Source organism: Psammomys obesus, unplaced genomic scaffold, assembly GCF_907164565.1.
Source record: "Psammomys obesus unplaced genomic scaffold, mPsaObe1.curated_primary_1811, whole genome shotgun sequence".
In the NCBI taxonomy this organism is placed as follows: Eukaryota; Metazoa; Chordata; class Mammalia; order Rodentia; family Muridae; genus Psammomys; species Psammomys obesus.
In genome coordinates, this window is record NW_026596131.1 from 16,038,612 (window position 1) to 16,060,153 (window position 21,542).

The following is a 21,542-nucleotide window of genomic DNA, read 5'->3' on the forward strand; positions in this document are numbered from 1 at the left end:
CTGAAATGTGAAGATCAATGAAGGGCAGGAGTGTCCATCTGCTTCTTTGCTTGCTTGCTTCTCTAGTTATTTTTTTGATCTGTGAGAGTAATGAAAGGTACCGATAAGTATGCTGGAAGTATTTATTGCCTATCAGTAACGAGTGGTCCAGGAAAGCAGCTTAGTGAACTTACTCCGTTCTATATAAACATCTGGTTTCTATACAAGCATCTAATTTGCCTCTTTACCAAATCAGGATATTCTGTGGGAGGTGGTGCCGTATTAGATACAGTACCTGTTGGGGCCCACCTATGGGTCTGTCTGGTGGCCAGTGTGTGGGCTGCATGTGATTTAACACTCCCAGCACCTTGTGATCCCGACTGTTCGACTTCTGAGGAAAACCACAAGGTTGTTCTCACCAAGTGGGGCAATTGAAGGCTATAATTACCTCTTCAGTGCAGGTCAGAATGGGCTGTCAGGGGATTTGAGATTAGATTTTCAGAACCTTTGTTGTAAGGTACAAAAGCAAGTGACCTGGGAAGGGCAGGAAGAGTAGAGCCAAGGCTGGCATGCTTTAGCAGTCCTGTTGTTTCTCTCTTCCAGGTTTGCTCCTTTCCTCCTCGGAGAGAGCTGATGTGGGTTTCTCATCTTCCTACCTACCCAATTTTCTGAACCCACAGAACTACCTACCGGTCCCTTCCTTCTCACTTGCGCATTTCTCTGATCCCTCTTGAGTCAGCAGGAGATAATACAATCTCTGTTGTCATTGCTTTGTTGCTGTAATTCAAATGTAGAAGTGTCCTGACCCAGGGAAACCCAGTGAAAGCACTGCTTTGGCCTGTGTCAGCTGATGCACATCATCATCTTCACCATTATTCCCTCTCACACTGTGCTGCTCCTCAGCTATGGAACAGCTATCCTGAATTTTACACCATAATTTAGGTGTCTTTGCTTTTGAATGTATATGGAATGAAGAATGGACTCTGAGGTGAAGGGGTTTGAATGGTATGTTTTTAAAATTAGTCTGTCTCTAACATAACTGTGGATCATTTCATTTCTGTAAAGTTTCTTTTTTTCTTTTTTTGGTTTCGTTTGGTTTTTGGTTTTCCGAGACAGGGTTTCTCTGTGTAACTGTGGCTGTCCTGGACTCACTTTGTAGACCAGGCTGGCCTGGAACTCATAGTGACCTGCCTGCCTCCACCTCTCTGCGTGCTGGGATTAAAGGCACGCCATGCCCAGTTTCTGTAAAAATTTTAAGTATGTGCATTTAGTAAAATTTGTTCTACTACAGATGAACACATAAAATAGTTTTATTTGGAGCTCTTATGGATAATGCAGCTATGAATATTCTCAAGTGCTTTTATTATTTAAGTTTGTGAGAAAAGATCTCATGTAGCCCAGGCTGACTGACCTAGAACATAAAATGTAACTTTGAACTCCTGAGGCTCCTGCTTCACCCTCATGGCTGTCATGATTACAGGAACACACCAGTCTAACCACCTAGCTCCTGGATAGATTTGAAGTTAAGCTTTTAAGATGTATTTATTTATTAGGTTTACAATGTTCTGCCTGTATGTACACCTACATACCAGAAGAGGGCACCAGATCTCATTATAGATGGTGTGAGCCACCTTGTGGTTGCTGGAAATTGAACTCAGGACCTTTGGAAGAACAGCCAGTGCCCTTAACCCCTGAGATGTCTCCCCAGCCCAGTTGAGAGACTTTTAAAAAAATACTTATTTATTGTTGTTATTTGTTTACTTTTATATTTATTGAGATTAAGTACCATTCTGTAGCTCAGACCATCGTGGAATGTCATGTAGTCCAAACTGGCCTTGAATTTGGTCCTCCTGCCTCAACTTCCCAGTATTGAGATTACAGGTGTGTGAAACTGTCTGGCAGGATTTGTTCCTTTGAAACAGGGTTTCACTGTACAGCCTAGACTGGTGTGCAGCGCTCAGCAATCCTCCTTCCTGCCTCAGCCTCCAAGAAGAGACAGGGTCTGACTGTGTAGCCTTGGCTGGCCTAAACTTGCTTTGTACACTAGGCTAGCCTGGAACTCACAGAGCTCTATCTGCCTCTGCCTTCCACGTGTTAGTATTAAAGGAGTACTCCATCACACCCAGAAAAAGGGTGTTTTATTTGTATATGTCTGAGTGTGTTGCCTGCATGCATGTCTATGCACATGTACCTAGCACTCAAGAGCTCAGAAGATAGCATGGAGACCCTTGGAACAAGAGCAGTGAGCACTGTGTGCAGCTGAGCCGTCTCTCCAGCCTCCAAAAGGAGGTTTGAAATGTGTTGTTGTGTTGGGTTTGTGTTTGAGACAGGCTATCTTTATGTTGTCCTTGCACACACTGTGTAGACTAGGCTGGCCTTGAACTCACAGACATCTGCCTGCCTCCACCTTGGTATGTTCCTGATGAGTGTGCTTCTTGGCTTTCTGTTGCCTGGATGAGGAGTGGGCCATGCATTTACCTTGTGTGGCTAGAGCCTTGGGGTTTAGGGGGTACTGTGAATTTCTTCAGCCTTGACATTTTCTCTCCTCTTCATTTCTGGTACTTTAGCAGATGTTGTAGTTTGAGTTTGCATTTCCCTGCCTGCTGATGACTTGAGGATCCTTTCCTGTGCTTATTAGCCGTTCCAGTGGCATCTTAGAGACACAGCGCTTGAGTTAAGGTGTGGTCTGAAGTGCTGGAATTCGAGACATGAGGGTGGGCTTGTGGCATTTGTCACTGTGGGTGTCTGAGTGTGGTGGAGGGCAGTCCTGTTATCAGGAGTCCTGATAATTAAACACTTTACCCAGAGTCACATATGTAACACTCTTTACTGCCGTGCAATTACCAGCGTCATTAGTGAGTAGACAGAACACTCCAGGCCTGCTTAGGCTGGTTACAGATAAAACGAAAGTAATGCTTCTCCCGTGTGTCACTCCAGAGTTCCTGAGTGTGCACCATAAACTCTAGTTGAGGTGATCTTTTGGCATTTAGGGGGGAAAAGGGCACTATCGGGTCTTGTTTGTTTTTAACTTATTTGATTATGATGCGTCTGTGAGTATGCACACTTGCTATAGTGTAGGGGTCGGAGGACAGCTTAGGTGGTCAGAAGCTGTTTGTCTTACCAGTCCCTGGTCATCTTCCTGACTTGGTTGCTATTTCAAGAAAGCTTTCTTGGAAATGCTTTCTAGAGAACAAACCTGACTTGTGGCAGCCTTTCAGAATTGGACTCATGCGTGATGCGCCCTGGCCATTTGTCATCTCAGTCCGGAGCGCGGAATTTACCCTCAGACTTGCAGGCGTTGCCTTCCCATGGGAGCCCAGGTAGGCGCCACCGCTTTCCTGGGAAATGAGTTCTAGGTTTCAGGACTTTGTGAAATGCAATCAGGTGGAGCAAGCCCCTGCGTTTGGCTTTCTTCAAGTGATGTTTTGAGATGCATGTGTTGCTTGCGTGAGCAGTTTTCCTTTGTGGTTGTTGAGTGGCATTGTTACATGAACCATTTGTGGGTCCATTCTGCTGTTGGGTGTCTGTTAGGAAGCCACGAGCTCCCATGTGTCTGCTCTAGGTAGCTCCCACTGCCTTTTCCTTTGTTCCTTCTCTTAGTGGTTTGAGATTAGAGCTTCATACATGCTAGACACACACTCTACCACTGAACTAACTCTTGCCTTTTGACTTTGGAATAGGCTCTCTCACTCTGCATCCCAGGCAGGCCTGGAGCTTATGGTCTTCTCTTGTCTCCACTTCCTCAGTGGCTGGCATTCTAGGCCTGTACCATCACTGAGCCTGCCTATGTCAGAACAGTACGTGTAGAGCTCTTGTCATAGTCTTTGTCAATAGAGTTAGGGACAGTTGGGACAAAAGTGGAGTTAAACTGGCTGTGTAAAGAAACTCCAACACAAAAGAGCCACTCAGAGCGCTCATCACCAGCCACCAGGTCACTGCCAGGTCCCGAGAGTGTCTGAATCAAGGTTCCCTGGTTGAAGTGCACAGGCTCAAGTCTGCCTGTGGCAGGGTACTGCCCGCTAGTGCTTTAGTCAGTCACCTCTTCGCTGTGTGGGTCCTCTGATTAGCGGAGGGCCACTACTGTTACCGCTTTCATTGTCCATTTAATTCCTGAGAGGACACTGACGAATAGATGGGCTCACAGGAAGGGCTTGTGCTTTTCTTGGGTTTTTGTTTTTGTTTTTTTGGAAGGGGGGTGGCTTCCAAACTTCTGTAGCCTAGGAAGTAAGAGGAATTTTTCTCTTTAAGATTTTACCCTGTTTTTTTGAGACAGGGCTGATTTTTTTAAGCCTGACTTTGAACTGGTCCTCCTGCCTCCACTTCTGAAGTGCTGGGATTACAAGTGTATACCATCATCACACCAGCTTCAGAGTTGAAATTTAAGAAAGTGTTTTAAAGGGCTGGAGAGATGGTTCAACAGCTCAAAGTGGTGGCTGCCCTTGCAGAGGAGCCAGTAGCTTCATAGTAGCTGCAGTTATCTGTAACTCCAGTTCCAGGGCATCTATTGTCCTGTTCTGACCTCAGTGGGTACCAGGAACTCATATGCTACACAGGCATACATGCAGGCAAAACAGCCATTCACATATTAAGGGGGGGGGTTCATATAGATATAATTACAGGCATTAGAACCAGGAGTGGCTCGACAGGTCTTCAGTTCCAGCATTCACAGGTCAGGGCAGAGGCATGAGGATAGCCTGGACCACATTTCCAGGACAGCTGGACTGCATAGTGAGACACTATCTTGGGGGGGGGGGGGGGGGGGGGGGGAGACGGGAAGAGAAGATTCCCAGCCAAATTGTGGTTATAGGGTTTTCTGAGACCATGCCCATCTTAGAGGATTCTGCCTCCAAGAGGAACCTGTAGCTTTGAGACCCCAAGATCATGGGTGTTGGTGTGAAAGAGGTAAGAGAGAAGAAGTTGGTCTCAAAACCTGAAATGTGCAGTGCAAAACAGGAGCCACTGGAGTTATTTAAGGAAAGGGCAGGGCATTTATTCCTTTACTGTGGGGGAGTTAGGTTGTTTGCAAGAAATCTGTTGGAAGTGCTGTAAAAGGAACTTTCATCCTCCTGTCTCAGTTGTTGTCTGGAAGGCATACTTTTTTCGTCTGCTACCTTAGGCCTAGTCCTGGAAGCTTCTAAAGTCCGTACAGTCTAACCTAGGCCTTTCTGAGACTCAACTGCTGAGTAAGCTCACACTTTTTAGTTCTTACTGAGCTCTGGGCTCACTGGTTCAACTCACATATTCCAGCTCAGACTCCTCCCCCAGCTAACTTAATATGGCTTTTCTCTCAGCCAGTGAATTGCTCTCCTTGGCCTCAAACTAACTCCAGCAATCTTTTCTAATCTTCTGATTCCTTCTCATTCTCTGGCTTGTCTTCACCTCTGTTTTTTCTCTGCCACCTATGTCTATTACTGTCCCAGTAAAATTGCCTCCTCTCTCTATATTGCCCCGTAAGTAGCTTCCCTTTCTTCTCATGAGAGTTAGGCATATCCTATTCTGTCAAATCTTCTCTGAATTGTTACTTTCTGTGTCACTCAGACTTCACTTTGGGACGTATGCTTCCTTCTACAAACTAGCTTTACCTTCATTGCTTGGGATTAATGGCGTGTACCACTATGCATGTACCTAATTTTCTTTTTTACCTGAAACTTGCTCTATACTAGGCTGGAATACAAAAACGCCATTGTTTTTGTATTCACAGACCTAGAAGGCCTTTGGATATGATCTCTTACAGAAAAGCCATGTTCTGAATTAAAATTCCTCTACAAAGGAAACTGTTTTAAAAAACAGTTAGAAAAAACAGTTTGATAAATCAGTTGAACTTGTTTTGTATAAAGAGACATCTCTGATTTTTAACTAGCTTTCTCCTTAGAGACTGATTTCCATGAGGCTGAATGTTAGTATGAAGGCCTAGTTTGTACCTAAATATAGATATTGGTGAAGCCTTAGGTCTCTTGGTGGCTTTTGTGATACAGTGAAGGAAACGGGCATCCAGTGCGGGAGCTGGATAGAGGCCAGGAGAAGGATTCTCCAGTGCTAAAATGTTTAGGTTGTTAGCCTTTGTTCAAGGAAAGGAAGCTTAGCTCCTATTCAGGTCTTGCTGGGAACTACGCCTGGAAAACATTTGATTTTCTTTTCTTTTTTTTTTTTTCTTGTTTGTTTTATACTTTTTATTTTCTAATGGCTGGTCTGAGTACTGTTTCCCTCTGAGTAGCTCTCTGTCTCTCTCTTTGTCCCTCTCTTCTATCTTTTTGGGGTGAAGTCAGGGGCTGTCTCATGTAACCTGGTCGCCCCTTGAACGTTCTGTGTAGCTAGAGCTAGCCCTGAGGTTGTACTCCTACCTCCCAAGTGCTGGGTTCTCAGGTGTGTTATATTATGCCTGGCTGGTTTCATAGGAAATACTTCCTGTGTGGGGTTGCTCGTTAAATGACTTGGTGTACGTTGTGGCTGGGAGAGCCCTGTGTCCTCACTCTGTGGGGATGCTCAGGCCTCTGGCAGTAGCAGACATGAACTGACCGTCAGTGTTTGTTTTCTAGGTGCACTTTCAGGTTTCCGAGCACAAACATCAAGATAACTTTCACAGCCCTATCCAGTGAGAAAAGAGAGAAGCAGGAAGCGCCTGAGTCGCCAGTCAAGCCTGTGCAGCCACACATCTCACCGCTGACCATCAACATTCCAGACACCATGGCCCACCTCATCAGCCCTCTCCCCTCCCCCACAGGAACTATCAGGTACCCAGAGGCTGAAGGGGGCACGTTCACAGGTCTTTAGTCACATAGGCGCACCCAGAGTGGCCCTGTCTGTCGCACTGCAGTGGTTACCAGGAGTCTGCTCAGAGGTTCTGTGTTGTGAATTGTAATTCTCACATGTTGGTAGGTTTCAGGATTCCTGTTTTGTGTATGTCCCTTTGGGTTTGTTGCACCAGGGCCATTTCTGTGCCCTTGGGATTGGAATTACCCTTTCGAGTCTGCTGGGCACAGCTGTGGTTACATAACTGCAGGCAGCTGCTCTCTTCCCAGTCTTCTGAGTTACTGTAATCCAGAGGTGAGGGCTACGCTCCCACGAGCCCCTCCACCACTGTGAGTGATGGTGAAGAGGCCTTACCCTGTGCAGAGTTTATGATTCCATTGATTGTGTTGTGTCTAGAATTTGGAGTTTCACTGCCCTTGCCTGTCTTCCATCTCGTTCCCTGAGCCTTAGAGGGAATAGTGTAAATGACTTATTTTTGACTGAATCTTCATCTATCACTATTCTCAGAATTGTGGGCATCCGTGAGTTTCTTCATTTACTGGGGGCAAGAGCTTGAAGAAAGCTGTGGTGGCAGCAGGAGGTGGAGCTGGACGGTTTGAGGTCTCTTAACGCTGATGATGACCTCCTTTCCTTCCTCCTGCCTGCCTGCCTTCTTGCCTGCCTTCCTGCCTTTTTTCCTTCCTCCCTCCCTCCCTGCCTGCCTGCCTGCCTGTCTACCTCCCTACCTCATTGTGTATGGCCCTGCCTCCCTGGCTGGACTGGAATTTGCCATGGGGACCAGCTGGCCTGGAACTCACAGAGATCCACCCTGCTTCTGGATCCCAGCTCCAAGTTTAGCTCTGATTTTTAGGGGGTTGGGCTGGTTCTTTGAGACAGGGTTTCTCTGTTTCCCAAGTGTTAGGATTAAAGGCAAGGGCTACTGCTGCTCAACTTGTTTCCATTTTTTATTTTGTTTGTTTGTTTTTGAAACAGGGTTTCTCTGTGTAGCCCTGGCTGTTCTGGAACTTGCTCTGATGCGCCTGCCTCTGCCTCTGAGTGCTGAGATTAAAGGCATGCATCACCACCAACCAGCTTCTGTTTACATTTTTAAAGTGTATGTTTTCATTGAAGAGCTAACAGTTATATTTCTTCCAAATCTCCTCCCAGACTGAGAGTGAATGAGTCTCTAGGCACCATACTCAAAGCTGAAATTCAAAATTTTAAGGGGCTAGAGAGATCATCCTTCAAGAGCACTTTCTGTGCTTGCAGATGGGCCCAGACTCAGTTCCCAGCACCACATCCCAGCTCACAAACATCTAATTTTAGTTCCAGGAAATCTAACCCTTCTTGGTCTTCATAGGCACCAGGCGCGCGCGCACTCTCACACACATACACACACACACATACACACACGTAAATACTTCAAATATGTAACATAAATCTTCTAAACATTTTTTTTTTAAGTTTGCAGCTGAAGAAATGACTCAGTAAAAGACCACTGGCCACTTTTCCAGAGGATCGAGGTTCAAGTCCCAACATCCACATAGCAGCTCACAGCCGTCTGTAACTCGAGCCCCAGATCCGATGCCCTCACACAGACATACATGCAGGCAGAACACCAGTGCATAGAAGATTAAAAACAAATTAAGTTCATGTTTGCTGTGATGGCTTACTTTTTCTGGTAAAATGAATGAAACACTGCCTTCCTACAGTTCGTCTTGGTAGTTGCATTTCCTGACACATTTGCTGCTGAAGCAATCTCAAATGCCACAAAGAATTCCTAGGCGTACATTTTCCCTTTAGGAAATACTGCTTACTAGTCTCAATTTTTTTGTTTGTTTGTTTGGTTGGTTGGTTTTTTTGTTGATAGGATTTCTCTGAGTCTGGGCTTGCTTTGTAGACCAGGCTGGCCTCAAATTCACAGAGATCCGCCTGCCTCTTCCTCCCTGAGTGTTGGGATTACAGGTGTGCACCACCGCTCCCGGTTTATTCTTGACCTTTTTCAGATTATCCAGACACATAGCACACACAGCACACACAATCCCAGTACTTTAGAAACTAAGGCCAGAAAATTGTCGCACACTTAAGACCAGCCTGCAGTACAGAATGAAGTGCTGTAACTAGAAAAATGTCATTCTGGCTTCAGGAGATCCAACACCGTATTTAAACCCACACATACCACACATGCAGGAAAAGCACATACAATAATAAATAAATAAATCCTTAAAAAAGAAATGTTTTTCCCCCTAATCTCTGATCTTAATTGAAGAACAATATTCTATTGTCTTAAAGTAGACTCTTTCCCTCTTTCACAGTGCTGCAAACTCCTGCCCATCTAGTCCCCGGGGAGCAGGGTCTTCAGGGTACAAAATGGGCCGTGTGATACCATCTGACCTCAGTTTAATGGCTGACAATTCACAGCCAGAAAATGAAAAGGAAGCTTCGGGTGGAGACAGCCCAAAGGTAAATGTTTTATTTTTATTGTCTTGTGCCTGGACCTGGGGGATATTATGTAGACACTGGTCACAAGTCTTTTTGGGAATACCATGCTGTTTTGGTTAAGTTCTCTGTTGGTAGGATAAAACACTGACCGAAAGCAGCTTGGGGGAGGAAAGGGTTTGTTTGTCTTTTTTCTGTATAAAGTTCATGGCTGAGGAAGGTCAGGGCAGTAGCCAGCAGCTGGAACTAAGGCAGAAACCCTGGAGAGGAAGGATGCTTGCCTGCTTAGACAGCGCAAGATGGCTGCCCAGGGCAGCCTGCTCACTGTGGGGTGCCCCTCACACCGGTAATTCATGAGAAAGTGCGCCCTCGTCAGCGCTCTCAGGGCACTCTGATAGTGGCCGCTCTTCAGCTGAGGCTTCCATGTCCCTGTTGAGCTTACCTTACTCAAGTGGATACAGCTAACCAGCACCTCATGTGAGTGTAGCAGGCATCTGTGTGTTTCACCTGGTGTTGCTCTGAGTGCGCCGTAAGTATCAGGGCTCGCAGTTCACACATGAGGGCCGCTGGGCAGTGTAGGCATAGTGCTGGTAGCTGATCATATGAAGTTGTTAGTGACACAGAAGTCTGTGGTTGTGCTGTCAAGTAAGAAAAAGAGCAGCTGCATACTGTTACCTCTGTATGTCTTTGTATAGCGTACCTTGTGCACACAGAGCCGTTCCTAAGTGCTGGATTGAAACATCACAGTGGAAATGTGACGGCTCTAATGCCAGAGCTAACAGTGCTCTCTGGGAGGCAGGAGTGGTAGACTGAGGGCCTTGCAGCAGCTGCTGGGTCCCTGGCTATACTCATGTTTACTTTGCAAAATTCGTTTTACCCCTGTATATTCTGAACATTTTCTATGTTGAGTCATTTAAAAACTAAAAAAAACAACAGACATTATTATGCCCACTTTGGTGGCATACACCTTCATTTTTTTTGTTGTTCTTGAGACAGATGTTCTTTGTGTAGCCTGTCTGCCTCTGCCTTGGAGGCACACCACTTTAGTTTCAGCGTATGGGAAAAGAGACAGGAGGATCTCTTGAGTTCCAGGCCATCCTAGTTTACATAGCAAGTTTCAGGCCATTGGAGGTATATAGAGACTTTGTTTCTAAAAAACAAAAACAGCATTTTTAAGGCCATCAAAATAACTTAGAACATGGAGGTGCTGTTATAAGCCTGACGCTCTGAGTCTGGTTCCTGGGATCCAAATAGTGGAAGAGGAGAATTGACTCCCGGAACAAATGAAAACATGCCTAGAAACAGTAAGAAAAGTGCCCTAGGAGGTTCACTGGCCGCCTGAGCAGGGATGGAGGCTCCAACCTCTAAGTCAGGCACATGGTGCAAGGACAGCTGCTCAGCCACTTCCTGGACTCAGGTACTTGTTACTCCTGTTCTTTTCCTAGAACCTTGGAGTGTACTGCTGTGGGTGCTTAGGCAGAGCCTTTTGTGGCCCAAGAGATAGCAGAATGTTTTCCGTGTAAGGTGGGCTGTGGGCGTCTTCTGGATGCTGGCATCGGTTGGGTGGTTAAGGTTTTCCATTTGGAGAATTGAGAAACATCACTGTGCCATCAGCTTACAGGACAGAACAAAGCGGCTCCGTTTTTGCCGGCTCCGTCCTCTATGCCTCTGATACTACCCTTACCCCTGAGTGCATCTCTAGGGAGCTGTGCTCTTTTAATTAATTAATTTAATCTCTTTACATCCTGAACCCAGCCCCCTTCCTCCTCTCCTTCAGCCCCACCCTCATGTCCCAAGATGGAGTTCTTATTCTTGAGGTGTTTTTTGAGAGAAGATCTTATTCTGCAGGCTGGTCATAAACTCACTTAGTAGCACAGTAATGGTTTGTTTTAAAACTGTAAATTTTAAAAAGAAAAGGCAGGGTTGGGGAAGAGTCTGGATACATGACTTAGCAGTTAAGAATACTAGCTAGCTGCTCTTCAAAGGACCTGGGCTTAAATCTCAGCACCCACTGTAACTACCATTCTGAGGGGATCCGACTCTCTTTTTTGTCCTACATGGCACTACCTGCACCTGGTGTATAGCTATACATTCAGGTAAAACACCCACATACTAAGTAAATAAAAATATATGAACAATAAATGTATATGAACAATATACATTCTTGTAGTGCTGGTGATCAAACCCAGGCCTGTGCTGAAGAGCTTTGAATAAGTGCTATCATTTAAATATACTCTATTGCACAGTGCCTCTTTTAGTTTATATTTCACAGTGCTGGTACGAATTTTCCAGAAGTTCATGTAGGAACGAGGAACTCTATTTTCAGAGGCTCATACTGTGCATGTGGGATTTTGATATGTAGAAAAACTGGAAGCCGAGTGAGCAGTGATTCTGTGTTTGGCTCTTTCATAGGCATACCCACACGTGGAGAGCGCTGACAGTAGATGGGTACTTGGACAGTTGTGCCGCAAGTGCTCTTGTGACCTCTGGTGTGTGGGAAAATCCCGTCAGCTCTGTATCACACCTGGACATGCCAGTTCTTCTCTGTGTCACAGGACGCTCCTTGACATATATTGCTCTGGACTCCTAAAGTCCAGTGGCTTTGCTCAGTTTTATTTTTTTGGTCATTTGTTTGTTTGTGTTTTGAGACAGGTTTTTATCTATAGCCCTGGCTGTTCTAGAACTTACTGCATAGACCAGGCTGGCCTCGAACTCAGAGCTAGCTGCCTGCTTCTCCTTCTGTTTCTGAGTGCTGGGATTAAAGGAGTGCTGACCGGTTCTGTATGTGATTTTTAATCTCTCTATGCTGTTCTACAGTTTTTCCATTTACTTTTCTCAAGTTTTTTCAGTTTTATCACTTTTATAATAAAAGGACACCTAAAGTATTCTTTGAATCTTAGGTTTTGTTTTTGTTGATACAGGATGACTCAAAGCCCCCTTACTCCTATGCACAGTTGATAGTCCAAGCAATTACAGTGGCTCCTGATAAACAACTCACCCTGAACGGGATCTATACGCACATCACTAAGAACTACCCCTACTACAGGACGGCAGACAAGGGCTGGCAGGTAAGTTCACTTCGGCTTGCTGTCGGTGCTGCCGTTTCTAGCCGGGATGTACACTGGAGAGGTCGTTATGGAGAAGTCGTCACTGAGAGAACCCTAGGCTTGATAGTGCCTGCTTTTTAGGACAGAAAGTGCAGCAGTTCTGGAGAAAACGGAAACTAATGCTTTCACTGTCTGGGAAATAAGGTTTTCCCTGAGATGCATAAAGCCTAGGATGTTTTCATTTCTGTATGTTGGATATGTTGGATAATTTTAAACTGAAGTCCATTCTCTCCTTTCATATTCGTCCACCTCTGCTTCAGGAAACAGGAACTTCACATTTCACAGAGACTGTGCGAACTGTTTTCCTGAGGTTGTCCTAACGTGTTGAGAATACGTTTTTCCTCTTGGCCTGTGTGTAGTGCAGAGATAAAGACGCCGAGCTGCACCATCAGCTGTCCTGTGGCCCTCAGCCTCTTCACAGGGGTGCTGCTCTAGGCTGGCTTTCTCTGGAAGGTCTGCTTGGGTTTTGTGGTTTGTTTTGTTTTGTTTTGTTGTTTGTTTTTGAGAAAGGACCTCACTGTGTAGCTCTCTGCCTGTCTTGAAACTCACTGTGTAGACCAGGCTGGCCTTGAGCTGAGAGGGCTCTGCCTGGCTCTGGCTCAAGTGCAGGGATTAAAGGTGTGCAGCATATCCACGATCCTCAGCCTTTCTCTTGGTGGCTGCCATGTGCTGCCGTTTACTGGATGTGCTAGAGAACATTGGAAATTGATGTGGTTTGGGGACGGCTAAGTTTGGAATACAGAATGTTAACAAACAACAGAAAACAAGAACTGTATTGTGATTTATTTTTTTTTTTTTCATTTATAAAATAACCAGGAATGCCAGCAGCATTATTTTGGGGCTTTGATTTGATGAATAAGGATCATTTTTAAAAATGTCCAGTTGAGATTATAATGTGTGGGGGATGATTTTTCTCTTTATTGAAGGGGGGGAACACTTTTTAAAAATTCTGCTCTTGGGGCTGGAGAGATGGCTCAGAGGTTAAGAGCACTGGCTGCTCTTCCAAAAGGACCTGAGTTTAATTCCCAGCACCCGCATGGTGGCTGATAACCATCTGTAGTGAGATGTGGTGTGCTGATACACATGCAAGCAGAATGATGTATAAATAATAAATAAATAAACTTGAAAGAAATTCTGCTCTTGAACAGTCAGGCTGGTCTTGAACTCACAGAGCTCTGCCTGCCTCTGCCTCAGTGCTGTGACTAGACGTGTTACTACTACCGTGCTCGGCTCTATAAACCCTTTTACCTGCTGGTACATAAACGTGTTGAAACTAAATTCTTGCTGTTGAGTTTTATAGGGTCTTTAATCATACAAGGTACAAAGTAAGACCCTCTTCTTTCCTGCCTTCCCTTCCTGTGCTTTTGTAGGAAGCCACTGGATTTGGAGAACATTGCCATGTTCTCATCTGTGTCAAGGGCCTTAACGTAGACATACTAAATTCCATTAAATTTAATAATTTAATTAAAAAATGACAGTTTTTCTAATCTAAGAATAGGCTGTGGGCTTGAGACGTCACTCCTCTGTAGGCCAGTTGCCCAGAGCTTTCCTGCTCCCACAGACTGAACACTACGATAATTTTCAAAAGCCGCGAAGAACATTGACTTTATCCACTCTGTCCCATGAGATACCAGGAAATACAGTCAGTGTGAGCATAGAAGAACCCTTAAGCACAAGGGTTTTTTTGTTTTTTAGTGTTCAAAATTCTGATAATTTGAAAACCAGTTCCCAGGGGCTTTGGGTTGAGGTAGTTTCGGTTTCTCGAGACAGGGTTTCTCCGGGTATCCCTGGCTGTGCCGGACTGGCTCAGTAGACCAGGCTGTTCTGGAACCCACAGAGATCTGCCTGCCTCTGCCTCCTGAGTGCTAGGATTAAAGGCTTGCACCACCACTGCCCGCCTAGGACGAGGTAGTTCCGAAAGCTTGAGTCAGACTCCAGCATGGCTGGTTGTCTCTTTGTGTTTCTGTTATATATTGCCTAGAGGGATCCTGTGATCACAATGTTTTCTTGCTAAAGAAACTAGAAGGACAAGGCCAGCTTGAGCTATAGGACAATTATCGGCTGGTGGCTGGAGTGACTTCACAACCACTTGGGGCAGGGAAGTGTAGTATGGCTGCGAGAGCAGTCTTCCCTGTTGAATTGCTGTGAACTCTTGTTCTTCCTCAGACGTGTTCTTCTCTGTACAGATCAAGGTTCATAAAGATGACTACATTTCTCCCTGAGTGTGGCTGCTCCAGGAATCTTTCATTCCTCCTGGTTCCAGATAATTTAGTGGGAAGGGATTGCCTACTCCAGAATCTGTTTTAACTCATGGGCATGTTGTTCCCACCCCAGACAGGATCTCTCTTGTAGTCCTGTCTGTCCTGGAACTCTCTGTAGAACAGGATGGCCTCGAACCCAGACTCATCTGCCCCTCTGCCTTCTGAGTGCTGGGATTAAAGGTGTGTGCCACCATACCTGGCACTTTTAACTTGCTCCTGTTCTTGGCTTTGTAATATTGATGTTCATTTGGTCTTGAACTGCAATGAGCCCTCAGCTGCCTTTCCAAAAGCTATTATTTAAAATCTCTGTATGTTAGGCCTTATTTATTCTGACTTTCCTTTGGGTCAGGGGAGAAGGCTTCTCAACAGAACAGCTCATTTAAGAAAGTTGGATTTCCAGGGCTGGAGAAATAGATCAATTGATTAAAAATATCAACAGCAACTTATGCAGGAGGACCAGAGTTCCATTGTCAGAACCCATGTAAAAATCTAAGGTGCTGGGGAGAATACAGGCATCTCCCTTGGACTCTCTGGCCAGACAGCCTGGCTGGTTTGGCCTGTTAGAAACCTTGTATTAAAAAATACCAACGTGTTTGGCTCCTAAGGAATAAACCTCAAAATGGTTCTCTGGCCTGCACACACAGGCACAGAGGTGGGTTTCTTCTTGAGTCCTGATCTCTAGCCATGTGTTTGGAGAATGGGAGTGTTCCCCTCCCCATCTCAAGCACTGTGCATCCACAGGACTGCTTCTCAGTCTGACTTTCAGGGTGTCACAGGGTCTTTGTATTGAACAGAGTTTTTGTTAACTTACAGAAGAAATTTTACCATAAAATGGGGACAGTTTGGGTGATTGTATAGAAAGATAGAATCTTTCTTCTCTTTTTTAAAACATCATTTATTTTTATTTTATGTGTCTTGGTGTTTTGCCTGCTGATGTCTGTAGTTGTCAGATCTTGGAGTTAAAGACAGTTGTGAGCTGCCATGTGGGTTCTGGGACTTGAACCTGGGTCCTCTGGAGGAGCAGTTGGTGCTCTTAACTGCTGAACCATCTCTCCAGCCCTGGAATATTTCTTTCTTATGTTTATATCTTATGTCACAGCAGCAGTGCCTCCCCTTCTCATCCCCTGCCTGTCAAGGCTCCTTGTGTTGCCTCAAAACTTGTGATGCTCCTGCCTCAGCCTTCTCAGTAAAATAATTTGGGTTATAAATTTACTTCCATGCCTGCTTCCAAAGTGATTTTTTATAATTCTGTCCAGCACAGAATGGGATGTTTGCTGTACCCACAAAAAGTAGGAAAGGTTGGGCTGTCATCCTGTGAAGGGACCAGAGCTAGTTTGGGGTTCCCATTAGATAAGAATGTACTGAGCCATAGGAGCTAGGGCTCGGGTGCTACCTGCAATGGCAGTGTACATTTAAGGCTCAGCGCTGAGGTCACTTGTTTTAGATGTTCTTCATGTTTAGCTTTGAAGAACTGCAGCCTTCTTTGTCTTTGAATTACTCTTGAGATTTCATTCAAAGCCAGGCTCAGTAGTGCACGCCTGTGATCCCAGCACCAGGGACCTAGAGGCAGGCGTATCTCTGTGAATTTGAGGCCAGCCTGGTCTACAAAGTGAATCCAGGACAGCCAAGGCTACACAGAGAAACCCTGTCTCAAAAAATAAAGAAAAGAAAAAGAAAGATTACACTTATTTATAGGTTACCTAGACCTAGCAATTAAAATTTTTATACTTGTAAGAGCAGATTGGAGGCCTAAAACTGCATGTAAAATGGGTGCTTTTTCTGCTTGTGTCTGAACTAAGTCTCTTGTCATGTTCTCCTGTTGGTAGAGTCTTGGCTGAGAATACAGGTGACCATCTGTGAATTTGACCTCATGCTGTGTGCAGGTTTTCTGGAAGGGAGTGGTTAGGAAGGAGGCCCCAAGTAGGTGGATGCTGTTACTATCCAGGACTGAGAGTAGCCGTTCCCTGGTCCCGGGCATGCTCCCAAGCACATGGGTGGTAGTTGAGAGTAAGTACAGCCCCTGGCTTGTGGCTTACAGTGATAGAAAGCCAATGTCCCGAGTCCGCTTTCCCACTATGCTAATAACATGCAAACTACAATGTTCCCTTGCGCTAGTGGAGGCTGTGGGGGCTGGCTTTGTGCTCGATGTAAGGGATCTGAGTCTTCAGTAAAGTCAGCAGCCTAACCACAGGAGCTACAAGGACTCCCTTTTTTCAGAAGGTATTTTCTGAATTGACTAGTTTTTAACCGATTGTTAGATTTTAGAATGATTCAGACTTCAAAATATCTGCCTCTCTATAGCAAGTTATCATGGGGGGAAACCAACTTAAACATGCTGTTCATTGATACTTTTTTTTTTTTTTTTTTTTTTTTTTTTGGTATGCATAGTCTGACGGTAACTGTAATTTTTCTAGTGTGCTCATGGTTGGTGGCATTTTGGCACATGAGGGGAAGTGGGGATTTTCTGCTTGGAGCATCATGTGTCCTCAGAGTTTTGAACTAGGGATGTTGACCCTGTGTCATCTTTGTTTGGGTTGCTTCTTTTAACATACAGCCTTTGACTCTGCCTCTCCTCCAAACCTGAAAGGTCTGAATGCAGCTGGTGAAGGCTTGCCTTCTGTGTTTGATGGGCACCAAGAACAGCCCTCCCCTTTGGTTTTCAAGAATTGGAAGAAAGGTTGGTTGTCAGCAGTACCTGATAACAGAACATTGCAGCACATATTTTGGTTTATTTAAGTATTCTAAATCTCAGCGAGTCAGACACAGCCAGGCCCCTTCACACTGCCTAGGCTGTAACTTGGGTCCACAGAACAGGCAGAGGCCTTGTTTCCTGCCAGTGACTAGTTGGTTCTGGAACAGTCCCTGATATTGATTGTAAAGTAGTGCTGAATATTTGCTGTACTTCTTAGCTGCCTGTGACAGGTCAGAAGTTCAGGCTATGGCTAGTTTTATTAGATTAATGGGGGAAAATTGAGGCTTTTTGGATATCCCCAGATTTTATTTACGTTATTACCATTTTGAAATTTTGATTTTAAATGTACTCAAAGATCTAAAAACATTATATTAGCTGTTAATTCATGACTTTTCATCCTACATGTGTACTTCAGTGGTGTGGTCACAGTTCAGGTTATAACAGACACTGTCTCAGACTCTTGGAAAACCTGAAGCTGAACTTTTTGAAGAAGAACGATGGTTTAAGAGTTGATTTATTTGTTTCCCCATTGGAGTCTTTTAAGATGAAGGTCAAATAAACACGTGGATGAACTCTACAAATACAGGGTCAAGTACTCGAATGGAGGGTGGAGTCACGTATAACTCCTGGTCTCTGCTGACTTCCTAAATAACTCCTTCACACTACACTAGTGTCCTTTAAATGGCATGACAGATTCTTTCAGCTAATAATGTGTAAAAACATGAACTAACAAGCATTTGAGAGGTGTGACTTGTGTCAACTGCTTGTTTCCAAACAGAAAGGGTTGGCAGGTTAGTCTTGACCTCACCTGGCAGAAGTCAAGGTGACAGTGACAGGCTTGTTTCCTATCTTGAAAGTGGGTAGAAATGGGAAATGGCAGAGACTTAACCCTTCCCATGCCCAGGTTCCCCTCCACACCATCATTCCTTGAGTGTGGCCACCAAGGCTCCAGCCCAGAGCAGTCTCACTCAGAGCCGGTCACTAGGGAGGGGGGCGTTGCAGCCTCACTGTTGTGTCTGTGTTGAGCATCTAGGTTTCTGCTTTTCAGGACACTAAGGCTTGGGCACATCTTCATTTCTCAGCAAAGTGAATTCTGCGTATTTTTTATGTTTCATAGAATTCAATTCGCCACAATCTCTCTCTGAACCGTTATTTCATCAAAGTGCCACGTTCCCAGGAAGAACCAGGCAAAGGCTCCTTCTGGAGGATAGACCCCGCCTCCGAGAGCAAGCTGGTAGAGCAGGCTTTTAGGAAGAGACGGCCTAGGGGAGTGCCTTGCTTTAGAACCCCCCTGGGACCGCTCTCCTCTAGGTAAGGACACAGGAACCAGAGACCACACACGGTCAGTAATTTCACCTCAGCATGTTCACAGATGCCCTTATTGGTATTGGGTGGGAAACTGGGGAAAGGTTGGTTTCCTCCTGCTGTGTGTTCCACCAGTGCTGCTTGCTGTTTCCTTGAACTTGATGCCCATCTTAGTGTAATTAGACTCTAGTAGGCAAGGTCACAGAGTCATATGATAGTTTTCCTTTCTTTTGGCATGTGAATAATTCTTTAAATTGATCTTCAGTTCTGTAAACTCAAGATTTCTCATTTGCCTGATTTTAAAACCAGACACTACCTTCATTATCAGTGTTTTTAACCTAAAAGAAATGAGCTTGCTAGAAACCTCAGACCCCATGCTGATTCCTGCTGGCTGGCTGCAGAGAAATGCTCAGGGAGGGTGCCAGCTCTTTCAAGAACTGAGCAACCTCTGACATGATCTGCTTGAGCTGCACTGGGTCTCCAGCTCAGTCTGTGCGTGAAGATGTGAATAGAGTTCAGACGCACAGAAGTGCACTCAGTTGGCAGGAGACAGAAGGCTCCCTTTACAGAGATTAAATGGACAAGTCCTTCCTCGGGCATCACTGTGAAAACCTGCTGTCTTCTTTTGTGGCCCAGGAGTGCCCCAGCTTCTCCCAACCATGCAGGAGTGCTGTCTGCTCACTCCAGTGGCGCCCAGACCCCCGAGAGCCTGTCGAGGGAAGGCTCCCCAGCCCCCTTGGAGCCTGAGCCTGGCGCCTCACAGCCCAAACTTGCCGTCATCCAGGAGGCGCGGTTTGCCCAGAGTGCACCAGGTGAGACCCCACGAGAGAGGTGGCAGGGGGCAGACATGATGCCTGCATTTGGCACTGAAGCAGTGGTAAAGCCCTCAGGAAGCTTTGTACCTGGTGCCTGGCACTTTGTGTAGTGTCTGAGTGTTGTGTGGAAGGTTTTGGCAGGGTTTTTGTTTTTTTAATTAGCGTTCAGGTGTGATAGTGTGTGACTGTAATAGTATCCACAAGAGTGAGGCAAGGATTGTTGTGAGGTTAAGGCCAGCCTGACATACATAGTGAAACCCTGTTTTTAAAAACAAAACTAAGGGGCTGGAGCGATGGTTCAGAGGTCAAGAGCACTGGCTGCTCTGCCAGAGGTACTGAGTTCATTTCCCAGCAACCACATGGTGGCTCACAACCATCTATAATGAGATTGGATGCCGTTTTCTGGTGAGCAGGTGTACATGCAGACAGAACACTGTATACATAATAAATAAATCTTTAAAAAAAAAACTAAAAAGAATCAGTATTTTTTAATTTTCATTAAAAAAAAAAAAAGCCCCTTTCCCCATCAAAAGAAGTTAGACAGACTAGATACTGATTGGAACAAAAATGTATCCATTTAGTGAGTAGAGGAATATTTCCAGTTTAGTTGCAAAGTCATAATGTAGAATAAAATAATGCCTGGGTAAGGTTGGAAGATACACATTTTGATGATTAGGCAGGGTGGCCCAGGGAAGCCCTTCCCATCCACCTGTCTGTGGCTGCTGCCGTTCACCTGCTGAAAGCCAGAAGGCATGAGCGTTGTGCCTCTGTCCCACCAGGATGAAAGTATGGGTCCTAGGTGCAGGTGGCACGTGTCTTTAGGCCCTCCCTCGTACGGGACATACTCTTGAAGGGGGAACCATGGAAAGGAGCATTGTGAGACATCAGAACACAACAGTTTGCAGGTTTAAGTAACTAGATACGGAAACTAAATATCCTGTGTACGACACTACATTCTGAGCTGAAGAGATGGCTCAGCGGTTGAGCATGTCCCCTGCTCTTGAAGTGGCCCTGGGTTCCGGTTTGGTGCCTAGTACCCACATTGTGGCTCATAGCTTTCTGTAGCTCCCGTTTTAGAGGATTTGATGCTGTCTTCTAACCTTAATGGGCACCAGGTATACATATGGTGTGCAGACACAAAGGCAAGCAAAGCACTCAAACATGTAACAAAAAATAAATCTTGAAAAATTTTAATAAAAAGATACTACATGTGTCTCACTAGTAATGTTCTGAATTTTAAGTCTGGAGTCATGTTGGTAAGAGCTTAGTGTGAGAACGGTAAGACCAAGAGCCGTGCAAGCCTCAACACTGCTCGTGTCGTCTCCCAACAGGGTCACCTCTCTCCAGTCAGCCCGTCTTGATTACTGTCCAGCGGCAGCTACCCCCGGCCATTAAGCCTGTCACCTACACTGTTGCAGCCCCTGTGACCACGTCCACCTCCCAGCCACCTGTTGTGCAGACGGTCCATGTTGTCCATCAGATACCAGCAGTATCCGTCACTAGCGTGGCTGGCCTGGCTCCAGCAAACACATACACAGTCGCTGGGCAAGCTGTGGTCACTCAGGCTGCAGTGCTAGCTCCTCCTAAGGCAGAACCACAAGAGAATGGCGACCACAGAGAAGTGAAAGGTGAGCATGAAAAAGCATCTCCTTTTAGCTTTCATTCAAACCTTCAGGATCATATGTCCTGGCTGTTCTGACGCTCCTTAGGGGTTGGTTTGTTTGCTTCGGTATTTCTTGTTGTTGCTGTAGTTCTTGCTTCTTCACTGCCTTTTTTGGGGTGGCATGCTAGAAATTGAGCCTGAGTCCACATACATCCTGTATCACTATGCCACACCTCTAGCCCACTTTTTCTTGATTTAAAAATGTTTACTCTTGTTTTTAAATTATGTTTGTGTGTGCTGTCATGTGTATGCATGACAGTGTCTTCAGGTGCCCTTGTAGGTAATAGATGTAGATCTTCTTGGAACTAGAGGTATTGACCAACATGGGTTCTGGGAATCAAACCAGGCCCTCTGTGAAAGCAATAGGTTCCCTTAACCACTGAGCCATCTCTTCATTCCATTACTTGGCTTTAAACAGTTTTGCAATAGTACGTGTCAAACCCAGAGCCTTGTACATGCCAGACAAATGTTCTCTACTGAGCTATGTCCCCAGCTCTTCTGCTTTTATCTATCTATCTATCTATCTATCTATCTATCTATCTATCTATCTAT

At 45.3% G+C, this 21,542-nt stretch overlaps 1 protein-coding gene across 1 annotated transcript in view; it reads left to right on the forward strand.

Moving 5' to 3' along the window:
* The window catches only part of Foxk2 (forkhead box K2), a 54,804-nt gene that overhangs the window by 22,426 nt on the left and 10,836 nt on the right, over positions 1-21,542 (forward strand). The window contains exons 2-7 of the mRNA XM_055592273.1: positions 6,516-6,710; positions 9,024-9,171; positions 12,069-12,215; positions 18,325-18,518; positions 19,149-19,324; positions 20,659-20,955. Of these exons, the coding sequence (XP_055448248.1) occupies positions 6,516-6,710; positions 9,024-9,171; positions 12,069-12,215; positions 18,325-18,518; positions 19,149-19,324; positions 20,659-20,955 (1,157 nt within the window). The remainder of the gene's footprint in view (positions 1-6,515; positions 6,711-9,023; positions 9,172-12,068; positions 12,216-18,324; positions 18,519-19,148; positions 19,325-20,658; positions 20,956-21,542) is intronic.